At 38.7% G+C, this 13,459-nt stretch overlaps 1 protein-coding gene across 1 annotated transcript in view; it reads right to left on the bottom strand.

Moving 5' to 3' along the window:
* Window positions 1–13,459, bottom strand: part of LOC139734387 (uncharacterized) — a 120,846-nt gene that overhangs the window by 50,507 nt on the left and 56,880 nt on the right. The window contains exon 3 of the mRNA XM_071645176.1: window positions 1,650–1,739. Within this exon, the coding sequence (XP_071501277.1) occupies window positions 1,650–1,739 (90 nt within the window). The remainder of the gene's footprint in view (window positions 1–1,649; window positions 1,740–13,459) is intronic.

Below are 13,459 nucleotides of genomic sequence, written 5' to 3'. Positions count from 1 at the left end.
AATGATTTGCATGCTTGGCGGAGGTCTGCGCTCTCAGAGTGCTTTTCTAGTTTGTAAAGTAAGCAAGCTTACTCAGGTGTAGCAATGTGCCTCAGTCTATTAACCCGCTGCATGCCACACAATGTTACCTGCCCACAGGTTTGTGTGTGAGAGGCGTGCACATTGGACTTACTGGCATAGAAATGCTTAAACAGATAGGCCAGAGTGGTATAAGAGAGATTACGGGATTAGTTAAAGTGAAAACATAGTTTTGGTAAGGGTTTGAAAACCCGTCTGGCACCATTTCATATTTGCTTGCAATATATCAAAAGAGCCTACAAAGAAACTTACCTGGCTTTTGGAGTATTTTGAAAAAAATAATAATAAAAAAGAAAAAGAAAAAATAATAAAAGTCGGAAAACCGACTTTTATTCCAGAAGGATCCAGACTAACTCGGTCTCAGGGAAAACTCAACCCTATTTCAGACAATTTACATGCAGTTCGTGATCGCCATGTTTTTTACTGTATAATACCAAACGAGGCCTAACTGAACAGACAGGAAAGTACGTGCTAATCCTGTACGAAACAAATGGACAGCGCGCGGTCCTCAAGTGTAGGCTCCTATACGCACATCACCTCAGTTGCTGAGACGCGTTGTCTTTGAAGTTTTTGTTGTTGTTTATCATAAATGCGTCTTTGATTGTTTTTAGAGGTGCTTGATAGGCGCACACCAATTTTGCATGCGCTCCAAAAGGTTTTTTTGATGCGCGCGTTGTAACAACTCGGACCATTGCATTACTGCGAGTAGCCAGAACGCGAAGCGCTATACAGGCCGCTCCCATATTACAACACTGTACAATCCAAAGCGGCAAACGAGGGACAACCAAGACAACTCAACCCGCCGTCAAAGCGAGGCCGAGTTATCCCCGAGTCCGAGTTTAGCCTGACCCCATTCGGGTAAGTTCTGAGACTGAACCTTTTTGGTTAATATTTTGCATTTTCGTCATTACTCATCGAATATCTTGTTATTACGGCGTTATTCCACACATTTCCTAGGCAAACGTTCACATTTAGGAGCGAAATTTGACAACTTTTGCAGGCGTAACAGAACTATGTTTTGGCTTTAATGTCTACTCATTTACAACTTGTTCCCAGACATCCATACTCATTAGCAAAGAGAACACTCCAGCTTGTACGATGCCAAACAGCACACAAAGATCAGTAAAGGGTTGACGGGATGGTATAGTTTTGGTTGAGATGGGGAATTCAGGTTTTAACTTTTTGTGAGATAATGAGAGACCACTTATGAATTATATGAAAGAGCATACTATTCTAAGAGGAATTCAAAGTTTATGTGATGAAAATTTGTTTTAAATAAAATGGCTGAGATATCTAAAAAGAAAGAAGTCCTAATGAAAGGTGGGATCCACCTTTTGTTTAGAATACCGGTACTTTGTTTCACTGTGTTTTTGGAAAAGCAATTTCAAAACTGATTTTCAAAAAATTAACTTTTAATTCATCTTAGAATTGTATGTTTTTTGTAAGTGGTTTCTAATTATAGACCTTGATAAAGGTAAAATCAGAACCCCCCATCTCAACCAAAACTATACTGTCCCTGTACTGATATCTTGGTTGCTCTTCAAAACAGAGGGATCTTAAATACGACTCACCACATTTGTGAAGCAGGAACTGTAGACGTCTCGTATAGCGCCCTCTGCTGACTCGAGACTATTCACGGCACCCAGGGAGAGTAAGGCTTCCTGTACAGATTAAAACAACGAGCAGAAAACGCATGAAACATTCGTCCTTTAACCAAACACTGACGCCTCAACAAATAGTGAAAGGCTACAGTATCTCATCTCAAACAAAGATGAAGTTCTTGTAACAATCACATAAAATTTTGATTAGATTTGTCTCGTCCTTTTTTTAAGCAAACCAAGCCCTCAAACTTCACTGTACTAAGAGCTCATTTTTCCGGTTGTACTTGGTAGCTGTACAGTCACGGAAAGACTAGCTCGTCTTTTCAAACATATATCCAAACTATTTGGGAGAACAATAACAGTATTCAGCATGGCATGGTGCATTTGTGCATAGCTTGATTATCTCTATTCTTGTAAATACCATATTCATCAGTGATGAGGACGCACCTCCATACAAGCAGAATCCAAACATCGATGACAAAAAATTTCATTTCGTGACACATTATCCAGAATTTCACACTTGTATTCCATTGCTAGTCAGAAAATATTCATATGACTATAAATACGTAGTATTAAAGTATGAGCATCAGTCTACTGGTAGGGGGAGAGAATACCTTTCAATCCAAACCTTAAAGGACAAGTCCACCTTCATATACACAAGGTTTGAGAGAATGCAGCAATATTAGCAGAACACATTGGTGGAAGTTTGAGGAAAATCAAACAATCTATCAAAAGTTATGAATTTTTAAAGTGTCTGCGCAATCACTGCTGAACGAGAAGACTACTACGGTGTATGATGTCACATGCGTACGACGATATAAGGAAAATAAAAAGAGAATTTCACAAAACTTTACTTTTTGAATAAAGTGCACATTACTTCGACTCGTTACTGACGTATGTGAGGGGTAATATTATTCCCCCTGCCTCCCGAAAGAGAGAAGTTGAGTGTTCTTTTGTTATGCGAGAAAAATGGAAATATGTTGAATTTTCTTTATTCTTTCTTTATAGAGTTGTACACATGTGACATCACAATCTATCTGTAGTCTTGTCATCCAGTCGTGACTGAGCAGAAATTTCAAAAATTCATAACTTTTTAACGGATTGTCCAATTTTCCTCAAACTCTCACTGATGTGTTCTACAGTACTAATATTGCTGCATTCTCTCAACCCACATGTCTATGAAGGTGAATTTGTCCTTAATTGTCTTTGTGGAATCATCTACAGATGGTGTAATTCAATTTTTTAAAAAAAAGAGAGAGAGAGACAGCCAGACAGACTAAAATACAGACAGAAGGAGAGAACTAAGAAATTATTAAAAGGGATACACTTCATATCCTATAATTTCTTACATTGAATGTGTGGAGCAGAGTACTAGGCCTCTGACTTTATTGAAACCCATTGGGGATGAGTCCCGAGTATACTCGGGCAGGTGTCTATGGGAAATGCGTGTTATAGCAAAAACAGTCCATCCTCAATGGGTTAATATCTGTGCTGTAGAAGCAAGCAGGGTGTCATGTTTCATTGGCATTCTGGATCAAATTTTGCCAAACTGGTACACCTACTGACAAGGTATTACCTGAAAAAAAAAAATCTGTGACATTGGCATCACATAGTTTAAATGACTTTAATATGTCTTAAAAGTCGGGCTATTTCTTACATTACTCTGGGCTGCCTGGGACAATTGTTGTTACAGGCATCAAATGTCGAATTCCGTCCCGTGTCACTCACACCGCACAGGATTTCCTGTGGCAATGCCAAGACGTATAATCTATTACGCCTCCCTAAGGACCTTATAATGTTTCTATACTAGTGTCATGACATGAGGGTTAGATTAATTTCATTCTGCAGGCTTTCATCTGCTCCCTGCAAGAAGGTGATATCTCCTTGATCTTCCTCTTGTTTCTCTCGAGGCAACAAGGCGATATCTCCTCACTATTTTTCCTGTTCTGCTTGAGGGAGGCTAGGATTAACAGGGTGTTGATGTCACACAGCTAATGCCCAGTTTTTCACAGACAAGATGCTGAACTTGCTAAACTTTATTTCATCAGTATTTAGTAATCCATGCCAACTTGACCTCACTGTAGATTAGCAGACCCACTAAGATTATAGTATTATGTGCCTTGGTTCAACATAAAGGCTATGATGACACAATAGGGATTAGGGGGATTAGTTAATCTCTATGCACTGACAATTAGTATCAAGACATCTGAGCCCATCTGTGAACAAAGCAAACTTAAAGCAAGGGTAAATTGCTTCAGTATTGTAACTGCTGGAAGTTATGACCAAGATGTACGCTAGATGTTCTTGTTGTCTATAAAACCATGAATAATTTTTTACAAGACATCCCGAGTTTATCAACAAAACAAAGAATCCCGACACCGTCCGTGTGCTGCACTCACCCAAATACAGCATTACATTGTCACATAGTTGGAGGTAGAACCACTCATACATTTCATTAATAAGCCTAGATCTATTTGGGATGTCGACACATTGTACTTTCAACTGAAAATGTGGAGATGGTACATACTGTATTTTTGATACCTTGTTGTGCAATATGACATCATTTCTCATAGTTTTTCCTTTCTTTTCTTTCATTTTATAACTCCCTCTCTTTGATCTCTCTCTCCCTCTATCTTTTTTCATCTCTCTATTTCTTTCTTTCTCTTTGTTATCTTTTGTCACCTTCTCTCTCTCTCTCTCTCTCTCTCTCTCTCTCTCTCTTCTCTATGTATCTTTTCCTTGTAACATATTCTCAAATCCATTCCACCATGGTGGACATTATTGCTCTTTCTCGCTATGACTATTTCATTCCCGCGCTCCATCTGCGAAGAGATTCTACCTCAGCAGAGTTGGATATTGTTATTGATTGCCATAATAGGCATACTTGCGCATTTTCAGTATACTTCACACGCCGAGATGCCCTATCAAATAAACACAAGTGGTTGCCGGGGCAACAGAATGGGCACAAATATCAAATCGCCCGTGATGAAATACGGTTGGAGAGACTGTGTTGGCTATTGTATAGCAAAAGAGGTACTCACACTTTCTGTGATGCAAGCGTGGTTTGACTGCAATTACTGAAGGAGGGGGGGATCGACTGCAAATTATGGGAAAGGGTGAGACTGGAGTAGGGAGGAAATGAAGCTCAAGCAACCCAAATGACGTTCTTTTGAAGTCAGAGTGGAGGGTATCATGGGGAAGAAAATAGAAATATTGTTGACTTGTGCTGGCGTCATTGGTTGAGGACATACGTACCTCTTGGCAACACTGCATGATTTCACACCCTATACATACGAAAATGTTGGCAGAAATATGATAAGAAAATATGATCTCATGAGAAATGAACGACAGAGAGCCAGCTCTCACCAATGACGACATTTCTCTAACCTGGAAAAAAATATATCACAATTCAGCACAAAATCTTCCTAGAGAGCTGGAAGTTTTTGCCAAACCGCTGCACAAGGGTAAGGTTCATTTTTCTGGCACATTCACAGGTATTGCTTTTAGGGAATGCTTACAGTGGATATGGTAACTTTTTAATACCAGCAAAAAAGGCAATCACAAGATCACAAATATGATTACAGTCTGTCAAAGAAAAAGTATATTATAAAATGGGTTCAAGAATGTAGCCAATTGGAAGCGCTGAAATGAGTCACGTGTGCGTGCATTATTTTTTACGATCATGCACGGCCTGACGTCACAATGTTTACACTAGCAGTGCGCACTCAATCAGTTGTTACAAGTGCGTCACGCGCTACTATACGCGCTGTCAATCCTGTAAACAACTTCTAGTTCGGGCTGCCAGCCGGCCTTTTTTGTGCATAACATGTGGCGTACGTATATTCTTATACGTACAGTACTTATATGTGCGGAATTTCCGAGTGCGACGTGCGTAAATGTTTGGGACAAACATCTTTGGACATCTTGACTTTTGAGCGAGTGCTACATGTAGCTGACTGGTATTGACCCACAAAGGTACGTGAAAAATGCTGTTAGCTTTCGACCCATTTTATAAAACAAATGATGCAAAGGATTATTTCGTGGCGTTAGTGAAGGTGCGGCGCACTCTCGAGTCTCGAGTGCGCCGCACTAACGCACTCTATCCTGTGCATCATTTGTATAATATCAAATACTATTAAGGACAATAAACATAGTTCACAACCATGATTAAACAAAGATTTTGACCAACAAACTCACAACTCTCTGTAATTTGCACCAATGTAACATGTATATTTTTCATTTCTTTACTATTTGCTGTGCAGTAAGAATTGCCAGATATGGAAATGGTACCAAACAGCCATGAAAACCTCATGAAAATGTACACAAGCATGGACACAAACCAGATAGATACACACATAGGCCCTACACACAGACAGCTTGTATATCACAAACTGACAGCTATAAAGGGATAGTGCTGAATGACAGCTAACTGGCATGTTTTACGTTTGATAGTCATATTCTAGACCTATTTTAATAAGAAGCCCAAGGTTTGTACACTAACCACATCCTGTCTAGATAGCATGTACAAACATCATAGATGATCCAAGGGCATCGATGATAGCAGTGGCACAGGTTCAACATAAATCTACCTCTCATTCATGATAACCATTTCTACCAAATTTCTCCTACCTCTCCTTTCTTCAAATTTACTCCTACCCATTATGAAGCTGTACTCCCTGGTTGTAGCTATACTCTAATCAATCCCCCTATACAACTTGTACTGTACAATGTATTATACTGTATACATGTGCACACCCACCCACCCACACACACACACACACACACACACACACACACACACACACACAGAATGTACATTCTATCTTTCCACTAAATATAAAGCCTCTCCGTAAGTTGATAATATCAATAATAATAAAAAAAAAAATCTTTCTGGTCTCCAAACAAAGTGTCTATAAATAGACCCCTCCCCCAATTAACACTTTTATTTTCCTCCTAACAGGAGTTACAAGTACATGGGTAGTTTACACTGCCTGCCCCTTCCCAACTTTGCTATAAAGTTAATACTCAGTAGTCCCCTCTTCCCCCCCCCCCAACTATATCAAGGTAGACACACCTCACTAGAAGTGGGCATTGACAATTCATACAGTATAGCCAAAACAAAACTAGATACAACAACTTTCAACTTTTTCAGCATTGAGTTTTAACCCGTTAAGGACGAGTCCCGAGTACACGTACATATTTGTGTACTCGGGCAGGTGTCTGCGGGAAATGCGTGTTGTAGCAAAATCAGCCCGTCCTCAACGGGTTAATACTATAAATTCATTCTCCATTCACCGATCTCATTACTGACAAACCTGTCTGTCTTCAGCTTCAAGTACTGAACATGTTATTTTTCACAAATATTAACCATCGCATATTACCTTTAATCAATTGAAGAGTTACTTCTAGGAAAAAAAGAATTAATGATTATCAGGATAATTAGATAGAGTAGTGCTATTTTTGACACCTATCATGATGATTATACGAGGCAACCCTACATAGAGGAGCTCTAGATTTCTTCAGTTTGTTTATGATTGCATGCAAACATTCCCAGGCCCTGCGCAATCACCTTGTTCTTCTTCACACCAATAGCAGTACTAGCACAGAGGATTTCCTTGCCACAGGAATAAAGGACAGAGGATATAAAGCCTGTTTATCTTTCAATTGGCCTGGTGAGTGGCTCGGACCGGACCATTGAGAGTAGGGTCAAGCTGTAGTGACCGAATGCCCATTAATGGACCGAACACAGGATGACCAAAATTCTAACTGGTAGAAATCAATGGGGTGTCTCCTTTGTAAAGGGGGGTTACATTTCACCCCTGTGTGAAAGGACTGGGGAAGCAATGGGCTGTTGGAGATACACATGAGTGGGGCTACTTTGTTGACTCTACTGAGCGTGAAACGCAAAGCTTTGCTGTGGACAGTTCCGGTCCTTTCACACATGATATAAAACAGGTACTGACAGCCTTGTATACCATTTATATATACACACACAGTAAGAGTTATTACGTATGCTGACAAGCCCAGTGACATTTTACAATCTGAATGAGGTACCACTTGAAGATTTAAATGCAATAATATGACTTCACAACAATGTGCACAGACGCATTGTTTGCAGGCCAATTACCATAAAACTAGGATGGAGTAAAATACAGTGACACAGTCATAGATCAGTAAATGTACAATGAATTCAGCTGATAGTTTAAAATCTCTTTGTACTTGGTTTCCCTCTTTCCAATGATTTCCTAAACATGAAATCATGCTTCTGGGGGATAGATAAGTCAAATAAACGAGGAACCAACCTACTGTACACATGTACTTGACATTCAATGTTATTGTCTACACAGGGGGCATGAAACATATTATAAAAGCACAAAGCTTTTGCACAACAAAAGCATGATTAGCCCACATGCACATTTACAATGGATTTCACCTTGGCCTCAATTGCCCAAATGACATCTATGGATTACCATGAGAGTTAAATAATGCATAGTGAAGTGATATTTTATGAAATGCTGAGCACTACAGTCTAGAAGCACATACATGTAAATTTGTTATTGTAGAGTTGATGTTTCTAAAGCATTACTTTATACCCCAAGTAAAAATGCATGGTTATAGTGCATATACTGGTACACAAGCGAGTGCTGTAACAAAGATAGCAACATTTTTGTCACAATTAGCCTACTCGGCCCATTCTACAAATTGAAGATAATATTAGTTGCATTATTAAGAAGTAGGAGTACATGAACCTCTGTTTTCATTAATTTCAGATGGTTACGGTCACTTTTGTGGTCAGAGAGTTGACATTCTGTACACTGCTGATTGAGGAAGAACATTAAACGGCTTTTCAAAGTGTATAAGTGGCAGTGATAGTATGTGGATACCATTCCTCCTGTTTTGTCCATAAAATGGCACAAATATCCCACTCCTGTGTGTAATGGTCTTCTCTGCAAATAGAGAATGTGTACTGACTTCCTTGTAAGACTGAGAAAGCTGATTTCCATGTTTAAATCCTTGTCCAATTGTCTGATGATATTCTAAAAGAAACACTTTGGTGTAGAACTATTCAGTTAATGAATAATTTCTTTTCAAATGATATTAAAATTTCCTGACATGAATTTTGATAATTAAAGTGGCCTTTCATAATGGTTCCTACTAAATTTGTGCTTAAATTACATATATCGTATAGAAATCACCATGCTTATAAAAGTAAAGAACAATAAATACAATCATTTCTTTTTAATTTTTCTATTTTTTCGGGGGGGGGGGGGCATAGACTGTTGAATATATCTTGTAAAAAGCAACAATACAAGTACCAACAACAAAAATGTGCATTTCATTATGTTTGAATGGCATGTTTATGTGTATATGTCGCTATGAAAAAAAAAAAAGACTGTTCCTGCATCATCCATTTATGTTTGCTGGAATCCAATTTCCCTAAATGGCACTCAATATTTTGTAGTTTCATCAAGTCTATTCATCACATCAATGTGTTAACATCATCCCTAATTTTACATTAATATGTTCTTCCTCTTTTTCTACCTCATTTGGTCCTGACTGCCATACATTGTAGTACCCTTATAATTGGGAGCAAACAGGCAGATACATTGTACAAGTGCTCTCTGTGGGAATTTGCATTGTTGCTATGATGCTCACAAATGTATTATAAATATGGTTGTTTGTTTCTTTCACTACACCATGACTTTAAGTGGAGAGCAAAGTCATAAAATTCATCCAGCATCATTCATGTGCACATTTGTATAATTTACGTCCATTATGAATATAAGATCTACTCTTCTATTCCCTGTGGAACAATAGTTATTGCTGGTGATCGATATCAAAGACAAAGAGCCAGTTTTTATGGCCAGCTAATGAAGTATCTTGCATGTTAATGCCAAATTACTTTCAGTACCAGGCAGGTACACTTTTATTTGAACTGCACACACTTTAATACAGATAATGCCAAGAAATACTGTGTGTACATGTACAAGAGTACACTAGATACAGATAATATGCTACAATGTACACTGTAGCACAGTATACATATGTACATGTACATGTTGCCACACTCTGCAAAGAAAATGACATAAAAGTTGCATTCAAATCAGAATTCAACCCACTGTCTGCCAGTGAGCCAAGATAAAGTCATGACCGTTTTGGAATACTGAGGAGAAGATGGTACAGAGAAAATCTAAGCAAAATGCCTTCAAAAATCAGAATTTGTACATTTGAGTATATGAATATAAGAACGACCCAAGTCCATTAGAGAAGATTTAGGAAAAATGGAAATTAATAAAAAATTCCCTACTCCCTTAAGTGTTTTCGGTTATTGGGGTGTTATTAATTCAAATTTGAATATAAAACAGTCACTTGAATGATTATCGGTATTTGCATGACTACGTAAATGGCTTTCAAACGCGATAGCCAAATTTGGACTTGGGTCGTTCTTATATTTAGGTACTCATTTGTATAATACGAACAATCAGAAGTTCCAATCTGTTTCTTCCTTTGTTCAAATTCCAGCACAACCTACGTTCTAGCATTTAGATAAATGTAAGGTCATAAGTTTTTAATGTATTCTCCAGATTAAATATTCAGATCAGCGTTTAATGAAGTCTCATGGCATAGTACCTGTATGTTTGTTGTATGTCACATGTAAGTCCCATGTGAAAATTGTATTTATGATGCATGTCTTGTGATTTGTGATTTTATATAAAGGTTTGTTTAAATAGTTAATGTGTAAGACCTGAAATATAATGAATTTCATATCGGACAATAAATTGAAATTGAATCGAATTAAATTAGATTGATTTTTTTTTATCAAATTAATTTCATATTAGACAATAAATTGAAATTGAATTAGATTTCATTAAATTGGTTTAAATTGAATTGATCAAACTGATTATATTGAATTAAATCATATCAAATTGAATTGAACTGAATTGAATTGAAATGAAACCTTTCCGTCCGTTTCCAGAGTGGCTCAGAGGGTGGAATGTTTGCCCAAGTGGTCAAAGGACATAGGTTCAAGCCCCTGTGGTTACCCTGAATACACCTAACAAGCAACTGGGCAGAAAATTGTCAGAAACACAGCATCTTCAGCGAAACAAAGGAATGAATGAGTGCATATATGAACATGAGCTGCTTCATGAAATACTAGAAACATTCACAAGGGAAAAAAAAGAGAAAACTATTATTACACAGAAAACAGCATGACATTTAAAGGTGGCATTTGATCTTTGACAAATAAGCACTGGACATCTTGCAGGTCACTTTCCCTTTAATATGGGCAGAGCCCCAAGGTATTCACTGATAATGACCTTGCCACACTCAATGGCCTTTTTCCGCCACTCATTGCCAGGGTTGCAGTGACATCACCAGCACCAAACAGGCTCGTTGAGCCCTATTATTTTTTTTTTTCTCGTCCTGCTCCTGTTTTGGTTTTGGTTTTGCTATAGGATATTCTCCCCTCCTCCACCCCCTCCTCTGTCCCCACCCCCCCCCCCCTTTACCATTACCAGCTGGCAAGCTGACAGTTTGACACATGTAGTTACCAATACACATCCAGCATGATGAATCACAACAATACAGCACCCTCTCTAGCCTACTTTCAAGGCTTTAGGATGTTTTACCAATCGCGACGAACCACTACTCCATGTGCCACAACCATTGTGTACAAACTGGTTGTCAATAGCAACGACATGATATGTAGTTGAGTCAACTTAATCCACGGGTAAGAGAAAGCTGTTGCAAGTGAGAGCTAACAACAGAAGAGTATTAGAGCAGAGGAAAATTGTCTGAGGACTTGGATGTGTGCAATTGGAATATAATTACTCTCATCCCCAGCATATCCCATTAGCTCCTGTATCTTCCCCGTTAAAGGACAATTCCACCTTCATATACATGTGATTGAGTGAATGCAACAATATTAGTAGAACACATCAGTGAAAGTTTGAGGAAAATCCGACAATCCATTCAAAAGTTATGAAAGTATCAGCGCAATCACTGCTGGATGAGAAGACTACTACAGAGTATGATGTCACATGCGTACAACGATATAAGGGAAATAAAACCGAGAATTTCACAAAACTTTTCTTTTTTTGTATAAAGTGCATATTTCTTCGACTTGTTACTGGCGTATGTTAAGGGTAATATTATTCCCCTTGCGTTCTGAAAGAGAGAAGTCGAGTGTTCTTTTGTTATATGAGAAAAGTGAAAATACATTGAATTTTCTCTATACTTTCTTTATATCGTTGTACACATGTGACATCACAAGCTATAGTAGTCTTCTCATCCAGCCGTGACTGAGCAGAAACTTCAAAAATTCATAACTTTTGAACGGATTGTCGGATTTTCCTCAAACTATCAATGATGTGTTAACTACGAATATTGCTGCTTTCACTCAACCCACATGTCTATGAAGGTGGATTTGTCCTTTGAATAACCCATACATCTCCGACTAACAAGCACGCTGGAGTGTTTTCTTTGCTGATTGGCTCAGATGTCTGCTAATAAAGTACTGTAATTGTCAACAGACAGAGATTGCCCAATCCCTTCCAGTTGGGAAGAGAAACATTGCTTCACATGAGTGGGCTCGCTACACTTTACAGCTAGGTCAAGTTTGAATGGCTTTAATACTGAATGCTGCAGAAAACCCAAGGCAAATTATAATAAATTTATAAATTGAATACATTATCTTGATATAGCTTTGGCACATGAAGGCTTTTAAAAGCTACATGTATGTGATACTAGTGTTATCTTGCAGCGCCTTTATGGTCCAGCTTGTACATTATATGTCTGAGTTTAATATGAAATTAATGTTTCCAAATCCATGAATTACATGTAAGCACTACACAGCATTCCATTCCATTGCACAATACATTAGCACAAGCAAATAACTACTTGAGTTACACTTCCTGAAACTCACATATTATGTATACATCTACAATGTAGCTCTTTAAATGATAACTTTCATGATGCACGATCAAACACTGCTTTCACTGACATTTCCAGTTGCATGAGTGAACATTGTCTGGCCAAGTATTAACCTTGGCTCTCTCTACTGTGAGAACTTGAGTCTAGAGTCATAGATGGTGAAGGGAGCAAAAATTTAAATCATCGTAATGCAAGGTTGCACGGAGGGGGAAGTTCAGGTACTGTCTGCACGCAAATTAAGTCATAATCATCGGTTAACCTTTGCTGTACGCTACTACGCTCACTTTACACAGGGAAAAGCAAAAATGTGGTATTCATATCAACTGCAATGGTGATAGCAGAGGAGGAGGGAGATGATTTAATGAGGCTGGATAGGAGGAGGAGGAGGAGGAGGAGGAAGAGGAGGAGGAAGAGGAGGGGAGTCTGAGGAAGATGATAAGGCTGGGAGGTGGAGGAGGAGGAAGAGAAAGAAGAGGAGGAAGAAGATGATGACGTATTATAGGGAAAGAGGAGAGGAGAAGGAGGTGGAAGAGGAGGAAGATGATGATGAGGCCTGGAAGGAAGAAGAAGAAGATGACAACGTGGATAAAGAGAAGAGGAGGAAGGGAGAAGGGGGAGGAGGAGGATGAAGAGGGGGAGGAGGAGGAGGAAGAGGAAGATAATGATGAGGCTGGGGTGGGGGAGGAGGAGGATGAAAAGGAAGAAGATGATGATGTGGAGAAAGAAGAGATGAGGAGGTGGAAGAGGAAGAGGAGGATGGGAGGAAGATGATGACAAGGCTGGAGAGGAGGAGGATGAAAAGGAAGAAGGTGATGACGTGGGAAAAGAGGAGAGAAGGAGAGGAG

Source organism: Diadema antillarum, unplaced genomic scaffold, assembly GCF_040938485.1.
Source record: "Diadema antillarum isolate AM-2024a unplaced genomic scaffold, OU_Dant_1.0 seq00000523_RagTag, whole genome shotgun sequence".
NCBI lineage: Eukaryota > Metazoa > Echinodermata > Echinoidea > Diadematoida > Diadematidae > Diadema > Diadema antillarum.
This window is presented reverse-complemented; position numbering and strand designations above follow the sequence as displayed.